Source organism: Diaporthe batatas (genome assembly GCF_019321695.1).
Source record: "Diaporthe batatas strain CRI 302-4 chromosome Unknown Contig00013, whole genome shotgun sequence".
Classification (NCBI taxonomy): Eukaryota; Fungi; Ascomycota; class Sordariomycetes; order Diaporthales; family Diaporthaceae; genus Diaporthe; species Diaporthe batatas.
Window position 1 is genome coordinate 1,168,293 of NW_025408560.1, and position 22,019 is coordinate 1,190,311.

The window sequence follows — 22,019 nt, forward strand, 5'->3', positions numbered from 1 at the left end:
GATCTTTTTCTCTCGGGGTCAGTGCCTTGCCACGGTTAGATCTCCCTCGTGACCATCTGGCAGGATGCGGCTGCGACTCTGGCTGACCGAGCTTTTCTTTACTGGAATGCATCAAGTATTTTGGCCCCAGGGCTGCATGTGAACAAATGTCTGTGCTGGTAATTCTGCTACTGTGTATCTGCTTGGACAACCGAGCATGAGTCCGGCTGTGGAGAATGCGGGGTAGGATGGAGCGAGGCAGCACGAGCTCAATTGGAGTGAGGGACCCCGCCATCAATCAGGCACAAACAACATGTGCGCAGCTGCTTCCTGCTCTTGCCAGGTCCGAGCAGAGGAAGGAGCAAAAAAAAGTTCCACACTGAGGTCACTCAACCAGATAGCTTGGCCTATTCAACCGAGAATTGCCCGCCCGATCCCGACGAGAACAGGACATCTTCACCACTACTGTGTACCGACTTGTTTGCTCAGAAACGGAAACAGGCATTCCATGCATGTGCGGGTTCCAATCGCTGACGGCACCCATGCATAATTGTGGACTTGTTGGCTTGTCGGTCCCTGCAGAGTAGCATATATCGGCCTCCTCGTCCAAGCAGAAGCGTGATCATCTCGGCCGAGGTCCGCCCTCCACCTTCGACTGCCACTCTATTCTCGTGGCCACTGCATACATTGTCGTGTTGACTGCTCCATCATTGGGCCACTGCTCCGTCACTGGGTCACTGCAGCTTTAGCCAGAGCTAGCCAGCGCTCGTGTCACTGCCGGTGAAGCTCTACTCTACCGGTAGATAAAGCTCGCCTTGCTCGCCCATCCCCTGCTGCCCCCCCCACCTGGGCACTCCTCTCTCTCACCCTCTCTAGCTCCCAATCTCGTGGCGAGACCTCAATGGGACAGAACTTCAGGATGGCTCCCCGCGGCATTCCTCTCCAGGAGGACAAAGACAGGCCCGACTACATCAACGAAGCCGTCTTCAGGCGCAACTGCCTTCCCGCCCGCTCTTACCACATCCCAGAGACGTCTCTGCTGCTCAACGGCAGTTGGGACTTCCACTATGCCCCCAACCCGCTCGAGGCCCCCGAGCCAGAGGCTGGCGAAACCACCGCCTGGGGAAAGCAGAACGTGCCTGGCCACTGGCAGCTCCAGGGCCACGGCAAGCCCTGGTACACCAACGTCCAGTTCCCCATCCCCGTCTGCCCTCCGTATGTGCCCACAGACAATCCTACGGGCACGTACAGGAGGTCGTTCCACGTGCCAAACACCTGGGACTCAAATGCCCAGCTCAGACTGCGCTTTGACGGTGTAGACAGCGCCTACCATGTCTTTGTCAATGGTGCGCTGGTCGGCTATGCTCAGGGGTCGAGGAACCCGCATGAGTTCGACATCTCCGAGTATGTCGTCAGGGACGGCACAAATGAGGTCTTCGTGCGCGTCTACCAATGGTCAGACGGCACATATATCGAGGACCAGGACCAATGGTGGCTTTCTGGTAATTACATCTACTCCGAGGATCCATTGAGAACCTCTTGCTGATCCCTGAACAGGCATCTTTCGAGACGTCCACCTGATCGCCTTCCCCGCCGATTCCAGAATCGACGACTGGTTCCTACGAACAGACCTCGACTCCAACTACGAGAACGCCACGCTGGAGGCTACAGTCGACGTGCTCAGCAAGGAGAAGGCCACCCTGAAGCTTACAATCTCGGAGCTGGACAAGGAGGGTGGCAAGGTCATTGAGACGAAAGAGGTCTCTGTGGGGACAGGCTCATCCAAAATCGACGTCTCCATACCCGTCAGCAACCCCCAGAAGTGGACCGCCGAGTCGCCATACCTCTACAACGTGGAGCTGGCCCTCAGCACCTCCTCCTCTAAGCCATACACCGTAACGCAAAGAGTCGGCTTCCGCAAGGTCGAGCTTATCAACGGGCTCATGACCGTCAATGGTACCCCTATCCGCCTGCGTGGTGTCAACAGGCACGAGCACCACCCCCACTTTGGCCGGGCTGTTCCACTTGATTTCATCAAGCGTGATCTGCTTATCATGAAGACATACAACATCAACGCTCTCCGCTGCTCTCACTACCCATCCCACCCCAAGATCCTGGACATGTGCGATGAGCTTGGCCTCTGGGTCATGGACGAGGCTGACCTGGAATGCCACGGTTTCTACGACGCCGTTGCGAGGCCCCAGGATATCCCTGAGGGCCAGGACTACGAGGAGCGCAAGAAGCTCACCTTCCCCATAGCCGCCAAGTTCACAACTGACAACCCAGCCTGGAAGGAGGCATACGTGGACCGCATGCGCGATCTTGTCCAACGTGACAAGAACCATGCATCCGTCATCGTGTGGAGTCTTGGCAACGAGGCTTTCTACGGCCAAAACCACAAGGCCATGTACGAGTACGGCAAGAAGGTCGACCCAGGCCGCCTCATCCACTATGAGGGTGACGTGCACGCAGAGACGGCCGACATGTACAGCTACATGTATCCCCCGGTTGAGCGGCTCCAGAGACTTGTTAACAACGAGGGTGTCAAGGATGGCAAGTATGAGAAGCCTGTTGTCCTTTGCGAGTACGGACACGCCATGGGCAACGGTCCTGGCTGGCTCGAAGACTACGAAGAGCTCTTCCGAACGAACCCCCGCCTCCAGGGTGGCTTCATCTGGGAGTGGGCAAACCACGGCCTTTGGAAGGAGGAGGGCGATGGCACCGGCAAGGGTGGCTACTACGCCTACGGAGGCGACTTTGGAGATGTCCCCAATGATGGCACATTCGTCATGGATGGGCTGTTGTTCAGCACCCATGAGCCTACACCTGGCCTGACCGAGTACAAGAAGGTCATTCAGCCGGTTGGTTTTTCTGTCAACGGTCAGAAGCTTACTCTGAAGAACTACTACGACTTCATCGACCTCAAACACCTCGTCGCCTCCTACAAGGTGGAGGAGTTTGGGGAGGAGTAAGTGACATTGCCATTCGCCTAGATAGAGTATTCCGCTAACAGCCGTCATAGATCTAAGCTCCTTGCATCTGGGAAGCTTGAAATCCCTGACATCAAGGCAGGCAAGAAGGGCGAGATTGATCTGAGCGGGCCGTTGTCCAAGTACAAGAGCAACAAGGAGGTGTTTGTGACCGTATCACTGACCCTCCGCGATGATACACCTTGGGCAGCCGCAGGCCATGAGATTGCCTGGAAGCAGTGGCAGGTATCCAAGGCGGCCTCCCCAACAACGGCTCTGGCCCTCAACAAGATGTCGTCTCCCGTCAAGGTCACCTCGACCGGCGCAAAGGTCAATGTTTCTGGCCCCAACTACAACTTCACATTCGATCGCGCCCGCGGAGCTCCAACCTCCTGGGCCGTCAACGGCGTGTCTATACTCGAAGCTGACCCCACCACCGGGGTTGCCATCACGCCATCCTTCTGGCGCCCTGCCACAGACAACGACGTTCCTGGCGAGCTACCGTACTGGCAGCGCTTCGGCGTGGATGTGATGGAAAGCCAAGGCCGCTCGTTCACTGTGGATACTTCTGACCCCAACAAGGCCATCCTGAAGTCACACATCTTCGTCACACCACCAATCCTGGCTTGGGGATACGAGTGCCATATTGAGTATACCATCACCAACACCGGATCCCTATCTATCGACGTCAAGAGCGCCAAGCCCACGGGCGCCAAGCCCACACACGTGCCCCGGGCAGGGCTGAACCTCCGCCTGAGCAAGAAGCTCGACAAGGTCAAGTGGTTCGGCCTCGGCCCCGGGGAGAGCTACCCAGACAAGAAGGACTCACAGCGTACTGGCGTCTGGACGGCCGACTCGGTGAAGGACCTGCAGACACCATACGAGGTTCCCCAGGAGAACGCCAACCGCATGGAGGCACGGTACGTGACCCTCACGAACACGCACGACGCCGGCGTCAGGGCGGTGGCGCAGGGCTTCGAGGGCGGCTTCAGCTGGGTGGCGAGCAACCACTCGGCCGAGACGATCCAGAGCGCGAGGCACCCGCCCGACCTGGTCGAGGAGGACGCCACGCTGCTCAGGCTGGACTATCAGGTCGCTGGTGTTGGCACGGCCGCCTGTGGTCCCGGCGTGAGGGAGGACCTGCTTGTAAAGTGCGAGGAGGTCAGCTTCGGATTCGTGCTAGAGAGTGTTGGGTTGTAGGTAGCACCACGCGCATTTAGGCAAAAGCAGGACTTCTCATCGCTTGGATATAGGCACGTGGTAGAATGAATATGATTCAGAATGAATGCATCTTCCGCTCGGCGAGGACGGCTCACTCTGCATCAGCACTAGTAAGCTGCCTTGGAGATCCCGGCAGTGCCCTGCTTATTGTATGCATTATCTATGCATTATCTCGGCAAAGTTCTCGATGTCCAAATAGTCAACCTGCTCAGCGACTCGGCCGCATCGTGTGTTGCTTGAAACGTTTCCACCTAGCAACTTCGTCTTCCGTCCAACGCGCACCATGGCTGCAATCATGTCCGCATATGGTGTTTTCATATTGCCATTGGTCCTTGCCTTACTCTATGTTGCCTACCGTGCTGCTCTACCCAAGCCTTTGCCAGACATCCCGTATAATCGCGATGCGGCGGGGCAGCTTCTTGGCGACGTGCCCGAGATGATGGGCTACGTCAAGCGTACAAAGCGAATCTTTGTAAGTCTCCGGATGGGTCTGGCTTTGAGCAAGCCGCCAGAACCCTAGCATGATCATTCTGCTAACCCACTGAAGTGCTGGCTCACCTCGCTTACTGACCGACACAAAAGCCCCATCGTGCAAGTATTTATCAAGCCCTTCTCGTACCCATGGGTCGTGATCACAGACCCCTTTGAAAGCCAGGACATTCTCCTCCGGCGCAACCGCGAGTTCGACCGGGCGCCCTTTTTTGGCGAGGTCATCGGCGGGATCATCCCCGGCCAGCACTCACACAAGCTCAGCAGCGACGTCCAGTTCAAGAGGAACCGCGCGCTCATCAACCACCTCATGGCCCCGACCTTCATCCAGGAGGTCAGCGCCCCCGAGATGTACCGGGCCACCGAGGAGATGATCCGCGTCTGGGGCATCAAGTGCGACATGGCGGCCGGCAGGCCATTCTCAGCCCACCACGACCTCACCTATCTCGCGCTGGATGCCATCCTCGCGGCGTTGTTTGGGCTGGCCGAGGAGGAGAACGTCACGCTCCAGCGCCTGCGTGAGATGCAGAATTGGACGCCGCCGCCCGGGCTGGAGGCGTCCTCCACCGGCGAGCCGGTGCCGTTCCCGGAGACCGAGGACATCGTGCCGCCCATCTCGGCCGCCATCATCACGATATGCATGTCCATCACGGAGAACCAGCTCTCTCCCGCGCCGGCCCTCACGGCGTGGGTGTCGCGCAGGTTCCCCTATATGAGGCGGGCCATCGCCGTCAAGGAGGAGTACGTCGGCCGCAAGATCGACGAGTGCATCCCCCGCGTCGACCCGGCATCGGCGGCGGCGGCGGCGGCCAGCAGCAACAAAAACAGCGGCGACAACAAGAGCCCTCAAGCCCGCAGCGCGCTGCACTCGGTCCTCCTCCGCGAGCGCGACACGGCCGCCAAGGAGGGCCGCAGGCCAGAGTACCACAGCCGCGCCGTCGTGGACGAGTTCACGGGGTTCCTGATGGCGGGCCACGACACGACGGCGACGACGATGGCGTGGAGCGTCAAGTACCTCGCGGACAACCCGGGCGCGCAGGACCGGCTGCGGGCCGAGCTGCGGGCCGCGTTCCCGGGCGCCGCGACGCCGTCCTACGCCGAGCTGGCGGGCTCGCACGTCGCGTACCTCGACGCCGTGGTGGAGGAGGTCCTGCGGCACGCCGGGTCGATCGCGTTCGTGGTGCGGCGGGCGATGTGCGACGCCCCCGTGCTGGGGAGGGTCGTCCCGCGCGGCACCAACGTCTTCCTCATGGCCAACGGGGCGGGCTACCTCGCGCCGAACCGGCCTGTCGAGCCGGACGGGCTGCGTGCCCCCGGGGCGCGGAGGGGTGGCGGTGGTGGTGGTGCGGCCGATGCCAACAAGGGGCTGACGGGCGTGTGGGATGATGCGGACATTGGTGCTTTCAAGCCTGAGCGCTGGCTCAGGTCGGCCGGGGACGGCGTGGTGGTCTTCGATCCTATGGCTGGGCCGTCGTTGCCGTTCGGCGCGGGCCCGAGGGGGTGTTATGGGAGGAGGCTTGCGCTGCAGGCGCTGCGGATCCAGATTGCGCTTGCGGTTTGGCACTTTGAGCTGAGGCCGTGTCCTCCTGAGCTGAGCTCGTATGATTCCGTTCAGAAGTTTGCTCGGGAGCCTACTCAGTGCTATGTCCGGCTCTCGAGGGTGGAGTGGTGAGGAATTGGACCTTGACTGGTTTCGCTTCGGTTCCCCACACGTCTGAAGACATGCATGGCGCCTTCATATAATACTTGTGCCTAATACTAGTAGCTTTCATAGCTGTCATCGTTCCAATATCCTCACACAAGAAGGTACATTAGCCTAGAAGTGACTGCCCAGGTAAGGCCCCTGAACTCGGCTCTGGCCAGCTCCCCATCTGGCCACATTGGTAGTCGATGCCTAAATACAGACCATGGTACACATTGCAGTTTAGTTTCCTGCAGGTATGGACTCATAGGAGAGAAAAACGAGTTGTAAGCGTCAACGACATTACTGGGCCTTTGCCCAAACATGCCATCAGTCATCGGTCGAGTCCCAACGGCATAGCGCTTCTGTTGCAGAAAAGTCCTCGGTTATTCCCATCAAATACGGCATGGCCTTGGACTGTTTTGAGACACCTGACCCATCCAACAGCAATCCTGCGCGTATAGGTGGATATAAATGGCCTCGCAGCTTCTTATGTCTTAGACCACTGAACTTGTTGACGAGGACATGGTGCGAGTTTCGGCCTGCACGATTCAGCTCCGCGAGGACTGAGCGTCTTTGGCCCCTTGTCTGTAGCCTTGTACCACCTAACTTGAAGCAGTTGTGTGTCTCCTGCTGTTTCCATGCGGGTTACTCGGATCCCCTCTTCTTCGAGATTATGTGCTGACGGCAACGAATATTCATGACTTCGATTCCCAAACTTTATACGCAGACGTCTCAAACCTTCAAAGGCTTTCGATCCACTGAATAGGTCTGTCATTGGACTTTACTTGTGTAGAATCACTCGAAACATCCAGGTCTTTGTCCCAAGCTCTTGCGCTTTGGGTAATCTTGATACTATGACAACTCCCCTCGTCCCTCAGGCTGTGAACCAATCAAGGACAATTCTAGGTCCGCTAACCACAACATTTACACCTCCAACATCCTGCGAGAACTTTTGTGTGTCCGCCGCTCAGTGGTGTTCCAGGGCTGGATGGCGTGGCCAAGCTTGTGTTGGTAACGACGCCATGGTAAGTTTGGGACCCCATCGAGAGCGAGAGAATCCCATCATCATGGTCCACGGGTGACCTCACATCCCAGTTGACCCGAGCTCGAGGATTTCTGACCTTTTAGATTGACGCAACCCAATGTTGGCCACCGACAACACAGGGTGCGTCGTATCCATCTCTGCCTTTCAAAGGGTGGGGATTCTACTCTCCTGGCCTTGTCTGTCCTCACGGCTACAACAGTGCATGCACTGCTACTGCCGCGGGCAGCAACAACTGGGCAGTGCAATTTTCAATGGTGGATGGCGAGACTGCAGTGGGTTGCTGTCCGACGTACGTTGACTCCCAGTGGATTGCATTTGCCTAGCCTGCCCGAGTAGACGCTTTGGGCTAACCGCAACTATCCGTTCAGTGGGTACACGTGCTTCAATACTCCCGGATGGGGAGCAAGTTGTGGGCTCACGACTACCTCGACCGTTATGATGATGGCAACGTGCGATTCGAAAGGAGACATGATCTCATTCATGCAGACTTTCCCACTCGTCGCCTCCCAGATAACAACAAACACCCCAACGGGGACGGGGGACAATATCCCTACCATGTCCATTACCACGATCGAAACGCTGACTGCCTGGGCACCAATGATCCAGATCAACTGGAGATCTACGGACCGAGCCGACGCGCCGACCTCTGCACCAAGCAGTACTACTGCTACTTACACAGCTAGAGGAACAGAAATCCCAGTCAGCAAGACGCCTAGTGGGACACTTACCGTAGGCTCGACCATTGGGATCGCCATTGGCGGTGTTGTGGCCTTACTCGTCGCGTTTATGGTATGGTTTCTGTTAAGACGAAGGAGACGAATGAATGCACAAGCGGGCACCGACAAGGGGAAGGAAACGTCATCCCGGATCTCACACTCGCCGCACCGAGACCATGAGCATTCCGCACAGGCCGAGCTTGAACAACCAGCCAAGACGGCCGAGATGGCTGGAGCGAGACGTATTGCTGAATTGGAGGCCACCAGATCCGAGGAAGATTTTGCAAGCCAGCGATAAGATCAACAGTGCCGCCTTGACTAAGGATTCGGAAGGGTAGAAATTGTGGGGCGGCATTTACGATGGTATTGTCTGAGCCTCATCCGGATTTCCAGGATAGCAATATTTCATGCTGAGCCCGGGTTGGGTTGATTGTCCCAATACTAAGCTCAATCATTAGTATACCGTCTGTTACAGTGAGACTCGGACAGTATATAGGGTGGCCACTCACTACACCCAGTACACTGAGGGAAGTGTACTGTATGGAAATAAGTCTACTGTGAAGCCTAGTGAGAACAGTCCATTGGACATGGGTTAGAGTTCCATACATGTTATTCTTCAGATAGTCTGAACATCTTCGCGCTGTTTTCCCACGCCGCTCCTGCTACCTCCCCTACACTGATGCCTTTTAGTCCAGCCACGATGTAAGCAATTCTGGCAAGCGTGCAGGACTCATTCCTCTCCTTGACCATACTACCGGCTTCCCATTTATCCCTCTTCTTACTCGCTGGCAGCGGAGGCAGGTTGGTCAGATACCTCTTCACCACCTCGGAACTGGGCTTGAGCTCCCCCCAAGGAGCATCAGTTTCGATTTGGAGGTGCGTGAGTGGAATCGCAGCAACCATGTCTAAGCTCTCGCGGGTCTGAAAACTGAAGCCGTTGACGCTCACGTCGAGGTTCATTGAGACTAGCTTCTCCATTTGTTCTCGAGAACCCACGAAGCTATGAACCAGACCACGGCAAGGCAGCACGTCCGCGTAGGAACTCATCACTTCAACAAAATCTTCAAATGCGTTACGACAATGCAGGAACAGCGGCAGATCCCATCGATTGGCCACGAACATGTCCAGCTGCGCCTTGAACGTCGCGAGTTGTGTCTGCTTATCCGCAAGATTGAGACGATCGTAGTCCAGCCCGAGTTCGCCATATGCAGCCAGATGTCGTCGATCTTGGTGAAGATTCGTCTCAACGGCTTCTTTGAGCTTTTCGAGATACGAGGGGCCCTCGGCCAAAGGCTCGGCGGCATGATATGGGTGGACGCCTATGGTGAAAAAGCATGAACCCGCTGGACGAGACCGTGCGATTTCAAGGTTCGTGGACACGTCCTGCAGACTCATGCCCGTCAAAATGACCTTTTCCACTCCGGCGCTCAGCGCCCGATCGAGTGTGTTGGGAAAATCTGCGGGATGGTATTGCTTGCCGCGGTATATTCCTTTGAATTCGTTGGCTGTCGCTGTGACGGCAACCTAGTTATGCAATACGAAGTTAGCACCATGCAAGAGCCACCTGTTGAATAGGGCCAGCCTACGTCGGCAAAACGAAGTCGGGTGGCTGCAGCTCGAGGAGCATCCACAGGGAGACCTGTCATGTCCATCGTCGCAGCCGTCCGAGTCCCCGGTTGGACCACTGGCAGGTGACACTTTTGGTAGAGTAGAGTAAGACTTTTCTTGCTGTTGCGAAAAGCGGACATGTACTCCCACGAGCAGGCCTGGACAGGCAATGCAAACACTCGAGACACCCTTTCAACAAGATACCCAAGACAATTCTGAGTAATACCCGCCAATGCGGTCTCATTCAAACGTTCGGTTAAGCCAAGTACACACTGGAAGGCGCTTGCCGAGTTAGCCCAATGTTGTGAACGCCGCGCCAAAGTCCCATGACTTAGGGCTGATCAGGGCCAAGCAGCAGTGATGCAATCCACTGTGCATGGAGCGGGCCATGCCGAGATTTCGGGGGCATGCCCCGGCTCCAGGGGGTCCCGGCCCGGTCTGTACCCGGCCCAACGTCAGGCGGGATGGATCTGTTGCGTCTGCGGAGAGCCTGAGCTCTTTATTTGTACACAATCACTCCAAATATTGCGTATTTGCGGCCTCCATCTCCGAATCACTGACAGGCTAAGGAGCCAAGGAGGCTGAAATATATGCAACAGTCCACCGTTCACGATCAAAGCGCCCGCCCATTCTTGTGCCCAGAATTCAGATCATGGCGCACCTTACCGATTTCAAGGTCCTATGCTTCGACGTGTACGGCACCTTGATAGATTGGGAGACAGGCATCATATCCAACCTCCAGCCCCTTCTTGATGCCAACAACGCAACCTTCAGCAGAGAGAAGCTTCTCGACGTGATTCACGAATGCGAGCGGACGCAGCAGGCCACCACTCCGGATCTAAAGTATCACGAGATCTTGGCCGCCATCCACCCTCAGATTGCAGCCAAGCTGGGCCTAGCAAAGCCTTCCCCAGAACAAAGCAACGCGTTTGGGGCCTCTGTGGGGTCTTGGCCTGCGTTTCCAGATACTGTCGCGGCGCTGAAGCGGCTGAAGAGTCATTTCAAGCTAGTGGTGCTCTCAAACGTCGACCACGAGTCGTTCGCTCGCAGCAACAGTGGTCCTCTAGAGGGCGTCAAATTCGATCTGGTCATCACCGCTCAAGATGTTGGGTCTTATAAGCCGGACCTTGAGAACTTCAAGTATATGATCAAGGAGACCGCCGAGAAATTGGGCGTGCCGAAGGAGCAGATTCTCCAGACGGCGCAGAGTCAGTATCACGATCATCACCCTGCGAAGAAGATGGGCATGAGCTCCTGCTGGATAGTCAGGCCAGGTGCCATTATGGGAAATCGGAGTCCGGAGGTGTACGACTGGAAATTTGAAACCCTTGGGGACATGGCAGATGCTCTGGAGGACTCTTCGAAATAGTCGTTGTATTATGGCTGAAAGTTTGAGATGTATTATGGCTCTGCGAGATATGTTTTGTGCTATGTAAGCTAGGAACAGGTCGTCATCTAGAATGCGTCAAGAACGTGTCAGGCGATAAAGGGGGAACCAAGATTACTTCGAGGATCAAGACGTATATTCGCAGCGCCGATATAACCTCGAACAATATCAAGCACTTGCGATACGGCCCTGGGAACGACTGAGACCTTCGCGGTTGTGCCCGGTATGCGATTATGAGTCTATGTGGTATCAGAGCACTTCGAATCTCTACGTTTATGAGGAGCCTCAGGTATGTGACGTACCGGCCGAGATCGGAGTATTAGAGTTTCTCCTCATCATGGCTTTGCCTCCGCTGATGCTAGCCATGTCATTAGAACAATGCTCAAGCTGTTCAAAAGCCCAAGGAGAGACAACGACATTAAGTGTGAATACCCGAGTGACTAAATTCGATCAGAACTGTTACCTCTTCACTCCGCGTGACCAAGCGTCATGTCCTCTCCATACTGGATCCAGACTGAAGACTGGCACACCGCAGGCGAGCCCTTCCGCATCGTCGCCGAGCTCCCCATAAACGCACTTCCCAATGCTCCCTCTGTGGCGGAACGCCGCCTCACGATACTCAAGAACCCCGACCATCCTCTCAACATTCTCCGCCAGCAACTATGCCTGGAGCCTCGAGGTCACTCGGACATGTACGGAGGCTTCATCACCCCGCCCAACGACTCCGGCGCGCACTTTGGTGTGCTCTTCTGGAACGCTGAGGGATTCTCCACCGCGTGTGGCCATGGGACGATCGCGCTGGGGTACTGGGCCGTCACGAAAGGGCTGGTAGAGGCTCCACAGGGGGCGGATGGGACTGTAGATGTTGTTGTCGATGTCCCATCTGGCCGGGTTGTTGCTAATGTTTTTGTCAAGGATGGGAAACCTGTCCATGCGGACTTTGTCAACGTGGCCAGTTACCAGCTAGAGAAGGGGTTGTCGGTGGATGTCCCCTCGCGGGGCGTCAGTATCATTGCCGGCTTGGCTTTTGGTGGCGCAGTCTACGCCACTGTCGACGCAGCTCAACTCGGCCTGAGGGTCGAGCCGAAGAATGCAAATGAGTTTGTTGCGCTGGGAAGGGAGGTCAAAAAAGCCCTGGGTGCAAGGGCCTGTTACGGCGTCATCTTTTTTGACGAGGACGACAAGAGTGCGGATCCCGTGAGACAGACAAACGTTACTGTCTTCGCCGATGGGCAGATCGATCGATCTCCCTGTGGCTCTGGGACTTGTGCAAGGCTGGCGATGCTGTTAGCTGAGGGAAGAGTAGGGGCTGGACGGTCGAAGCTCATACATAGATCCATTATAGGATCAACATTTGAGGGAGAAATTGTATCTGAGGAGCAAAGCCCCATCAAGGATGGTGCACCGGCTTGTATACCAAGGGTTCGAGGACATGCGAGTCTAGTTGGGAAGATGAACTTCTCCATTGATCCAGGAGATCCAGTATTGCCATTTACTCTACGATAATGTTACGATGATGTGTCCAATCGATTAAATTCAACCTTTTCTCGGCTCGGGCTAGGAACTCCACACCACCTGATTCACAGTATCTTCGAGCCTGCATTCCTGAGCACATGCATGGATGGAGTGAAGCGCGAATGACAATGTCGGCTTCATCATACTGGCAATCTCAAATATAATCTGCCGCTACTGAATGTCTCGTCCCAAGTGCATATACCCATGGGCCTTTCTGTGACACGATCGTCCAATTGATCAACATCTTCCGGAATGACTTTCCATAGCTCAAGGTCAGCTTCTCACAGAATGAATTTCACAATCCAATATAAAGAACCACCCGGCACAAAGCCAGCAAGTCACGGTGGCTGTCCAGTAACGTTTAGAAGATTTGACCATTTGGCTGCATCTTTGGCGCAGTGTACCTAGGTATGTGATACTGGTGGAGGAGGGAAGCTGAATCCGATGAGTATTTCAATTTCGGCTTTCAAATGTTTACAAACCTGTGTACTAGTAGTACATTGGGAACCCTATTCCCGGTAAGCACAGAGGTTTCAATTACTTAAGTATTCAGTCCGAGCGAGTGCCTTATGTAACAAGGAGGGTCTGACTCTTAGTCAACACTTGATGGCATTCTTATGATGCCGAGGTAAAGATCAACCCCAAAAGTATGATGTCATTCGAATAGAGATCCTCGTGTTCTCCTCTTCCCATCATCTTTATTGATATCGGCTTCAAATCAACACCAAACACACCTTTCTAAGCTAGATCTTACGATGCCACCCAAAACAGCATCAGAGAAAGTGGATCAAGTCGCCCGCAATGAGGCGATGTAAGTTCAGCAATATTAGCTCCTCGGCGCACCTGTGATACTGACACAGGCATACAGCGTCAATCCATCTGGTGCCGCCATCAGCGGCTTCGCAGCAGCGTATCTCATAGGCGTCCCCATTACCTCCAGCATCACCAAAGCAGATGGCGTGTTCCATGGCATCCTCGAGCGAGTCCTCGAGGTCTTCCCCGGCGGCGTAGCTCCAGGCCGCACCATCCCAGCCCTCACGGCGATCTACGTGTTCATCACGTTCGGGGCGTCCGGCGCAATCTCGGCAGCGGGCCAGGCCATGGGCCGCCGCGAGGGACTGGACAATAACACGCCACGGAAACACGTCCACACGCTGGACGGGCTGCCGCTGCGCATGCGGTCCGCTCACTACAACCTGATGGAGAACTTTGCCGGGTTTGCCATCGCGGCGTCGCTGGCACAGAGCCTGGCGCCTGCTGACACGCACATTGCGAATTTGCTGGGGTTGCATGTGTTGTTGAAGACGGGCTTGTACTATGTTAGTTACTTGGCTAACATCGCACCTCCTCGTACGGTGAGCCATGTTCTGGCAACTAGCGCAGTCATTAATGTCTGCTGGAGGTTGGCGAACGGTGCTTAAATACTTATGTATATAAGCGTGGGGAAACTCGTTTCGTACATCTTGAAAGATGTATTGCCTTCTCCATGCAGGGCACTTACTATTGTTCCGGTTCTATACATGAACTCATAGAATGCAATTAGTCCTCAGACTTCTTTGATGTGCTTAGTGTAAACTTTTAACGACAAAATGAAATTTGAAGACGTTGGAATTCCAAGTAGCAAACTTTCGAAACCTCCGAATCCAATGGACAGCGTTGATACATCAAACAAGCAAGACAATGGCAAGCATCATGACATGGTTCATTCTATCATCCCCCACCGCGCCCACCTTCGCCTTGGGCCATGGCGGCGACGCTGTTGGCCAAGTCAAATATCACACATACACATCGAATAAAAGTGTCGCCAAGTATGGAGACATCGGCGATGGGACGCTCGAAGCCCCGGGAGCCCCCAACGGAGCCGCCTCCGGGGATGGCAAACCCCAGATGTCGGCGTGTTGACATCCTGGCCTGTGTTCCCGATGACCTCTAGATGTCAAGTGCTGGCTCAACGGCGCGACATCCCGGGAGGTGCTGTCATCTCAGCACACATCAGTTAGAAAACAGACTTTAAAACGAGGAATTTTGAATTCGATACCTCCATGATACATGCATGCTGTTCCTTGGTGCAATGGGATGAAGCATCACCCCTGCTCATCTGATGTCTAAAAGCATCATTATAGAGATACAAGACATTTCGTCTCCTGTTAGAAAGCTTATTTCTTAGTAAGATACCCGTGGGCCTCGGCTTCCACTTACCCACTCCTGGCGGAGTGGGTGCCAAAAACCCGCAACGGCCAAAACCTCGCAACACCTATACCCACCTATTTTCACTACTTTTCTCTATAAAAGTCTACTTTTTAATTAAATATATTTCCTTTATTAAATTTTATATTATAAAAAAGTAAATATCCTTAAAATTCTTATTTTATAAAGATTAATAATAAAATATTTTTAAATTTTTAAGATTAGAGTTTAAGATTTTAGTTTTTTTAGTTAAGGGTTTTTTAAAATTAGTATATTTATTTAAATGAATTATATTATTAAAAAGTAAAAATATTAGAATATTTTTAAAATTATTTAGTATATATAAATAATATTTTTAAAAGTTTTTTTAAAATTAAGGTTATTATATTTTATTTTTATAATATTTTTAATATTATAAATCTTTTAAAACTTTAACTTTTAATTTTTTATAATTAGATTCTAATTTTTAAATATTATTTATATAAAGTAAATAATTTTATAATATTATATTATTTTTATTTTTAATAATATAATTTAATTAAGTTAATATATTAATTTTAAAAATCTTTAATTAAAAAAATTAAAATCTTAAACCCTAACCCTAAGAATTTAAAAATATTTTATTATTAATTTTTATAAAATAAGAATTTTAAATATATTTAACTTTTTTTTATATAAAATTTAATTAAAAAAATATATTTAATTAAAAAGTAGATTTTTATAGGAAAAAATAGTAAAAATAGGTAGGTATGAGTATTATGGGATTTTAGCCGTTGCGGAATTTTAGCACCCCCTATGCCCTTAGTGTAGGGGGGTAGGGAAGGCCTGCCCCCCAGGTAGTCTGTGCATGATACCAGACATGGGCCGGGACTGTACATAGAAGTATGATCAGCATGCATCTGGTGCGGCTGCTCGTGATGCCATACTCTTACTATTCTGGCAATGTATTCCTTCAAAACCATAAGATCGATTTCATAAGTCATTGATAAGGGCTCACTGGGTAATTATGCCTTTAAGTTCCATCACTGCCTGAACCTCAACGAATAGAATGGCCCTGAGATTAAGAATAGGCGTTCGCTTCATGTGAAGCAATAGGCTGGAACTACGAAGTCCTTGGTCTCGGTTGCGAATAATATTCGAAACTAGACCTAGTAACAGGGGAGGCATATGGCCCTGCATAAAAGACCGAAGCACAATGTATGTTCTAGTACTTGAAGCGAGGAATACTACCACAGTCGGAGGTCATTCTTCTTTGGCTAACTCGTTGGTTGACAGGACTTGTAGTTGGGTGGATCTTTGTGTAACGCACAAAAAAAGTAAAGGGAGGGGTAGAGATCAATTCTCGGGTACGCTCCCGCCTGACATCCAACTCCGCCTCTTCTGCAGCACACATCAGAGAAAAATCCTTCTCGCACTTGCGCAGTAACGACCAATCACAAGCCTTGCAAAACGTCCATCATGAGCTCTCTGTCCAGCCTTCCAGACGAGGTCATCATCCTGATTGCCGAGGCGTGTGATGTGCCAGACAAGGCGCGTCTCGCCCGGTCGAACCGCCGCCTGAATGACCTGGCGACTCGAGTACTCCTGCGATATAGTGTGAAGGAAGCGGGCAACAGCGCCATGTTCTGGGCTGCTGAACATGGCCATATCAACACGCTCGAGAGGATGCGGTCCTACGGAGCTGAGATCAACGACACCAGCGGCTCACGACTGGCCACTGTTGTCCGCCGCCTTGATTCCTTTCCGCAGCACAGACTATACAGCAGCACAGGCTTTTCCCCTCTTCATATCGCCGCCAAGTTTGGACAAAATGCAGCAGTCAAATGGCTTTTAAGGAACGGTGCTAGAATTGAGTCATTGGCACAGCACGTCTGCCAATGTGAACCCAGGTTAGGGTACGCTGGGCACATCGGAGACTTTGACGACGATGATGATAACATTTACAACGCTTACAACAGCGGGAGCCACGGGCCACACGCTTGGAGCCCCCTACATATATCCATTTGCAGCGGCAATACATCGACGGCAAAGCTGCTCATATCTCATGGTGCCTTGATTCAGAGTCCTGAACGCGGGCCATTTCCCAGCACGAATATTTTCCACACAGCCGCTCGTCGCAATAACATCGCGGCTATCGAGTTCCTTGTCCGCAATGGGATGGTTGGTGTGGATGAGCCTGACAGTGACGGCTTTTTTGCCCTGCATCATGCCTGTTCATCTCCAGATAATCTGCAAGCCCTGAAGATGTTGATCCATCTCGGAGCCTCTCTGGACATCTTAGAACCAGGCGGCAGAACACCGTTGCGGACGGCCTGCTTGATGGGCTTCTTTGACGGGGCCGTCGTGCTTCTGGCTGAGGGCGCAAGTTATGATATTTCAAGTACTGAAAGGGCGGCCATTCTCTTGCGTATTTCTACACGGCCATGTGGGTGTTTCCCGCCGCAGCATCGATCAGCCGACCCTGCCATTTGGGAAAAACGTCGAGAAGACTTTCTGCGCCGGCTTGTCGCTATGGGAGTGAACATCGATGAGCGTGTACCATCGTTTCAGGAGGTTACACCTCTCGCAGCCGCTGCAGCCCAGCGCGGGTCACGTCTGCATACGCTCCAAGTCCTTCTCGAGCTCGGCGCAGACGTGAATGCTGTGGACAGCATGCAAAAGAATGCGATATACCTGCTGCTCGCCGAAGGTGGACGCAATTTCTGGGCCACGCCAGCAAACAAAGTCGACTTGCTGCTCCGATACGGGGCCCGTCCAGATATGCGATCCAAGAGTGGAAATTGCGCATTGGATATGGCGCTGAGACTTTCTGTGGACGAGGGCGATGCTACCATCATGGGATTCATTCTCCAGCATGCCTTGGTGGCGCCCTATGGACATATATACGTTCGCGACCAGATCACACGCTCGTTTAACAATCGCTGCTTTGACGAGTGTCGCATCCTGGCAAGGTATGGGGCAGTTCTCGAGTTATCGGACGAACGACTGGAGGAGAGCATCAAAGCTGGCATTTACTCGAGAGATATGAAGCACATTGATTCGATCATCGACCTCTTTCCTGGCCGCACTACGCCCTCCGAGGTTCTCAAGGTGGCCCTTAAGAACTACAAAACTCTAGGACGTGGTGAGTCCAGGATCATTAAGAATTTGCTTGCGAGGCCGGAATTCGACTCTCCAGGGAACAATGCTGCTTCTCGGCTGCTCCAGGTTGCCTGCAGGTACCACTCACCTGTCCCTATTGCTCAGCTCCTGCTAGAGAAAGGCGCACAGGTGAACGGATTCGATTCCTGGTGGGAGACTCCCCTATCTTGTGCCGTCGCCTGTGGATGTCGCCCCATGGTGAGGTTCCTACTGCTTCATGGAGCTGACCCACATATGGCACCCTTAAACAAAGACTGGAGTGCTTATGTATACGAAGTTACCCATAAGTCTGACGGGCACAGTGCCTATATGCCCGATACCGGATACCCAACAGCATTCACGAGAGCGATCACGGAGTTGCACAACCATCGACTCATCCGATGTTCTTGTAAGCCCAACGCCGACGAGACACTGCCCCGTCCCCTGGAGCTGATCCTGGAGCACCTGCCGCTGCCGCTGCTCCCAAAAGACCCGCGGGCCCTGAGCTACATCCATCTTGCTCTGGAATGGCCCGAGGCCCTCCAGGTCCTACTGGCGAAGGGCGCGGACCCCAACTCTGGAGACCACTGTGTTCGCCCGCCACTGTTGTACTTTCTCGACATGGCCGACAAATGGAAACCCGCGAATCCGGACGCCCTCCGTCTTCTTCTCGAGTTCGGGGCCGACATCCACCGGACAGACGACAGGGGAAGGTCGTTCCTGACCATGATGAAATGGTCCAGAATTCCCATGGCCGATGGCATGTTAGACAACGGTGAATTCGAAGGCGAGGGGTTGGGGCCCACAGCATGTTCTCTTTTGAGGAACTTCTTCGGTGTATGAACTTGGATGAGAGTTTCGGCGCGGAACCTTGGAATGAGTGAGAACTTGGTCAGAAGCCATCCATACCTCGCAAAGGCAAACTACGGCAAGTGTCTCGATCGGTGGGCCGTGAGCAATGACGGGAAAATGCAGATCACTTTCTAGTATCAATACATGTGAGAGATAGGGGACAGATGTAATACATTCCATGGTCTGGGTAACGATTGTGTCAGCACGCATCACCACTGCGTTCTTTGTTCATTTAGCATCCCCTTTCGTTTGCAAAAGTAGGGTGCACAGCCTAATGAGTCGCACTAAGAGGCTCCAATATCGACCACTCACTCGCGACGCTGGGTTATATATGTACAATAAGAAAGGTGATTCATATCATTAAATTGTCGGATATATGCTAGGAACCTCAACTCGACATCTCGAATCAAGAAGAGCACTGTACTCCGGCACCGAAGCTGCCATCGGAGAACTGGACCCAGGTGTCATCCGCAGCAAAGACCGCCAAGGAATCCGTGTCTTCGCTGTACTTGGGCCACGTAACCGAGACGCCGTCAGTGGGGTCGGCCGAGGAGTTGGCGGCGAACGAGAGCCAGAGTGCCTCCATGCCGTAGCTCGTCTCCCATTCAAACTCGGTCGAGTTTCCACGGTACTCGTAGTGCGTCCCGAAGAGGAGTGGGAGCTCAGCTGGGGGGATCAGTCAGCTTCTGAGGGCATCCTCTACCTGCGGCTTATAGAGTATAGTACTTACAGCTGTGTGCGGCACCAACCCACGGCAAGGGGGAGATGTTGGTGAAGTTGCCCTCGTAGAAGTAGCGGTAAGTTGGAAGACCGAACCTCGCGCGGTTGCTACGGAGAGAAATTGTGGTCAGCAAAGGAAAAGCCAGGACTTTACCGGGACATCACAACCACTCACCTCGCTTCCTTGACAACTGGGCAGCCAATCGCTGCTTGGAAGCCGTCCTTTGTCGCCTGAGTAGGGCCGGTTGCCTCGTTGAATACCCCAGAAGACGCACCCTCGTTGGCATTGTGCCCAACAATAGCAGGCTACGCAAAGTCCAAAGATTAGTATAACACGTATAGGACCTAATTGCTAGCAAAGTACTTACGATCTTGGCCACCAGGCCTTGGGCCATGCGATCCGTCGTGTTGGAGAAGGAGGTGACGTTGTCCATCACGGGCGTAAAGCTGATGGTCGAGGTGTTGGAGATGTAGTCCTGCAGCGTGTTCGCGTCCACCGCCTGCACACACTCGAGCTCCGCAGCGGCGTCGTCAGCCAGACCGCCGCAGCCGACGAGGCCGGCAAGGGTGCTGAAGGTGGTGTAGTTGCCGGGCTGGCGGCCCAGGTTCGAGGGCGACGCGGCGCCCGAGTCCGAGATGGTGGCCGCCACGATGGGGTCCTCGGGGTAGCCGTAGCCGTACACGGAGGAGGACATGCCGCCGGCGGACTGGCCCCAGAGGACCATGCGCTCGGGGTCACCGCCGAAGGCGGCCACGTTGTCCCGCGTCCACTCGACGGCCAGGCGCTGGTCCAGGAGGCCTACGTTCTCGTGGGCGGCGGCGCCGTTGGGGAAGCCGAAGGCGTTGACGCGGTACTGCATGATGACGACGACGTGCGACTGGGTCCGCTGGATCCACTGGTCGGGGATCTTGTAGAGCGAGTTGGACCCGCCCGAGGTGAAGCCGCCGCCGGGGATGTAGATGAAGACGGGGAGGCTCTCCTCGACGGGGTTGAGGGGCGCGTACACGTTGACGTACAGGCAGTCCTCGGAGTCGGGCCCGTTGATGAGGAACTGGGTGAGGACCTCGGTGTACAGGCTCGTGCTGCTGCTTCGCTGCTGCTTGCAGGCCGGGGCGTAGGTGTTGGCGTTGATCGGGCCGGCGTCCTTGGCGGGGACGGGAGGCAGGAAACGGAGGGATCCCACGGGAGGCTCGGCAAATGGGAGACCCAGGAACTGACGGACGGCCGGGGCAGTCTCATTGATGAAGCCGGTCACCTCGCCGACCGTTGTCTGGACGGTGAGAGGGGCTTCGCCCTGGGCCTGGGCGAGGGCGGCCAGGTGGGCCACCACCATGGAAGCAACGCATTTCCAGCTGAAAGCCATGATGATATATGCGTGTCTTTGGGGAGACAGACTATATGGCCAAAGGTTTGAGCTGACAGCAGAGAAGCCTCAACCTGGGATGAACTCGCCAAGGACACAGAGCACGCTCCTTGACTTCATATTTATAGTCTTGGGCACGACGGGGCCACAAAATGTTTCGATGGGATATAACAAACAGATCGGTCCGATATTGGCACGGATTAGGGGGGAGCTGGTGACGAACGCGATGGCGACTGGGGAAAACATTTACCAGGCTTCCTTGCAACCTCCTCCCGCGTCGTGACCTGGCAGCCCTGGCCCTGAGATTCCCCACGGGGGTTTTGTGGGGAAGGTTCCCCAGGGGGTAATCGGTTCCCCGGACGCGAGGACGCACACGTCCCAAAATGTCGGTAGCTCCCGAGCGCCCAGGCAAGCCAGGGAACCTCTTGTGCCGGAGCGCCGGTGCTTGGGTGCCTGGGGGCTGGCTGCCAATACTTGACTCAGATCTCGTCCCCGCACGGGGTGCATGAGTTCAATCAAGTTGCGTCAGCGCGAAAATTAGGGGCGCATCGTGCCCACTTGGGTTCCGGGGCTTGGTGATAATCAGCGTAAATACTTTGCCTGTGGTTGATGGTACGCGGCCGACATACCTCGGGCCGTTCTGGTCTCCGTGGAGTCTCATTGTGTTCTGAGTGTGTGCATATAAATCTACCACCATACAGTGGCGTCTTGGAATGTGGCAAGTCCTCGGGCAGTCTGTAGACGCAACACAGAGTGACGAGGCTCAGGTGTCCTTGGACAACGCCGTCCATCATTGCTAGACGAGGCAGGACCTTGAATTAAGCTCAGGATTCAAGATCTTGGGTAACAAGGTTCCCGATTGATGTTCCACAGCGAGTAAGTAACAGCAAGACAGAAGCTTGTGGGGCATCTGGTCAACCGTTCGAGGGCTACGAACAAATACCCAAGCGGCTTGCAGGACCAAGGGACCACGCGTCAAAAATGCTGTCGGGGAGCTCAGAGGTCGTGCAAGAGTCGCTGATGACACACTGAGTATCGGCTCAACATCAAGCATCGCTGACATGGGTATCCTTCGTTTGGGATGGCAGCGATGGCCAAGCACGGTGAGGTTCACCTCGCCAAGCAAGCCCAGGGGCGACCGCAGATCCAAATCATGGTTGCTT

At 54.0% G+C, this 22,019-nt stretch overlaps 8 protein-coding genes across 8 annotated transcripts; 6 read left to right on the top strand and 2 right to left on the bottom strand.

Moving 5' to 3' along the window:
* Positions 1 to 334: 334 nt before the first annotated feature.
* Positions 335 to 4,238, top strand: KVR01_010324 (uncharacterized protein). The gene is made up of 3 exons (XM_044781497.1): positions 335 to 1,481; positions 1,537 to 2,947; positions 3,002 to 4,238. The coding sequence occupies exons 1-3, from the start codon at positions 881 to 883 to the stop codon at positions 4,146 to 4,148; spliced, it is 3,159 nt and encodes a 1,052-aa protein (XP_044640483.1). The 5' UTR covers positions 335 to 880; the 3' UTR covers positions 4,149 to 4,238.
* Positions 4,239 to 4,387: 149 nt separating this feature from the next.
* Positions 4,388 to 6,444, top strand: KVR01_010669 (uncharacterized protein). The gene is made up of 2 exons (XM_044782543.1): positions 4,388 to 4,641; positions 4,717 to 6,444. The coding sequence occupies exons 1-2, from the start codon at positions 4,453 to 4,455 to the stop codon at positions 6,328 to 6,330; spliced, it is 1,803 nt and encodes a 600-aa protein (XP_044640828.1). The 5' UTR covers positions 4,388 to 4,452; the 3' UTR covers positions 6,331 to 6,444.
* A 2,268-nt stretch (positions 6,445 to 8,712) lies between these two features.
* Positions 8,713 to 9,749, bottom strand: KVR01_010272 (uncharacterized protein; the record flags this gene model as incomplete). The annotated part of the gene is made up of 2 exons (XM_044792187.1): positions 8,713 to 9,627; positions 9,690 to 9,749. 2 exons carry the CDS (start codon positions 9,747 to 9,749, stop codon positions 8,713 to 8,715), a joined length of 975 nt encoding a protein of 324 aa, XP_044640431.1.
* Positions 9,750 to 10,246: 497 nt separating this feature from the next.
* KVR01_010404 (uncharacterized protein) lies at positions 10,247 to 11,221 on the top strand. The gene has a single exon (XM_044793652.1). It carries the CDS (start codon positions 10,364 to 10,366, stop codon positions 11,078 to 11,080), a length of 717 nt encoding a protein of 238 aa, XP_044640563.1. The 5' UTR covers positions 10,247 to 10,363; the 3' UTR covers positions 11,081 to 11,221.
* A 366-nt stretch (positions 11,222 to 11,587) lies between these two features.
* KVR01_010289 (uncharacterized protein) lies at positions 11,588 to 12,393 on the top strand (the record flags this gene model as incomplete). The annotated part of the gene is made up of 2 exons (XM_044786654.1): positions 11,588 to 12,254; positions 12,335 to 12,393. The coding sequence occupies 2 exons, from the start codon at positions 11,588 to 11,590 to the stop codon at positions 12,391 to 12,393; spliced, it is 726 nt and encodes a 241-aa protein (XP_044640448.1).
* Positions 12,394 to 13,235: 842 nt separating this feature from the next.
* KVR01_010624 (uncharacterized protein) lies at positions 13,236 to 14,196 on the top strand. Its single transcript, XM_044788127.1, has 2 exons — positions 13,236 to 13,424; positions 13,482 to 14,196. Exons 1-2 carry the CDS (start codon positions 13,369 to 13,371, stop codon positions 14,032 to 14,034), a joined length of 609 nt encoding a protein of 202 aa, XP_044640783.1. The 5' UTR covers positions 13,236 to 13,368; the 3' UTR covers positions 14,035 to 14,196.
* A 2,062-nt stretch (positions 14,197 to 16,258) lies between these two features.
* KVR01_010627 (uncharacterized protein) lies at positions 16,259 to 18,907 on the top strand (the record flags this gene model as incomplete). Its single annotated transcript, XM_044781992.1, has 2 exons — positions 16,259 to 18,757; positions 18,806 to 18,907. 2 exons carry the CDS (start codon positions 16,259 to 16,261, stop codon positions 18,905 to 18,907), a joined length of 2,601 nt encoding a protein of 866 aa, XP_044640786.1.
* Positions 18,908 to 18,985: 78 nt separating this feature from the next.
* Positions 18,986 to 21,522, bottom strand: KVR01_010529 (uncharacterized protein). The gene is made up of 6 exons (XM_044788430.1): positions 21,486 to 21,522; positions 20,248 to 21,427; positions 19,861 to 20,199; positions 19,668 to 19,798; positions 19,503 to 19,600; positions 18,986 to 19,438 (listed from the first exon to the last, which is right to left on the bottom strand). The coding sequence occupies exons 2-6, from the start codon at positions 20,854 to 20,856 to the stop codon at positions 19,179 to 19,181; spliced, it is 1,437 nt and encodes a 478-aa protein (XP_044640688.1). The 5' UTR covers positions 20,857 to 21,427; positions 21,486 to 21,522; the 3' UTR covers positions 18,986 to 19,178.
* Positions 21,523 to 22,019: the final 497 nt, after the last annotated feature.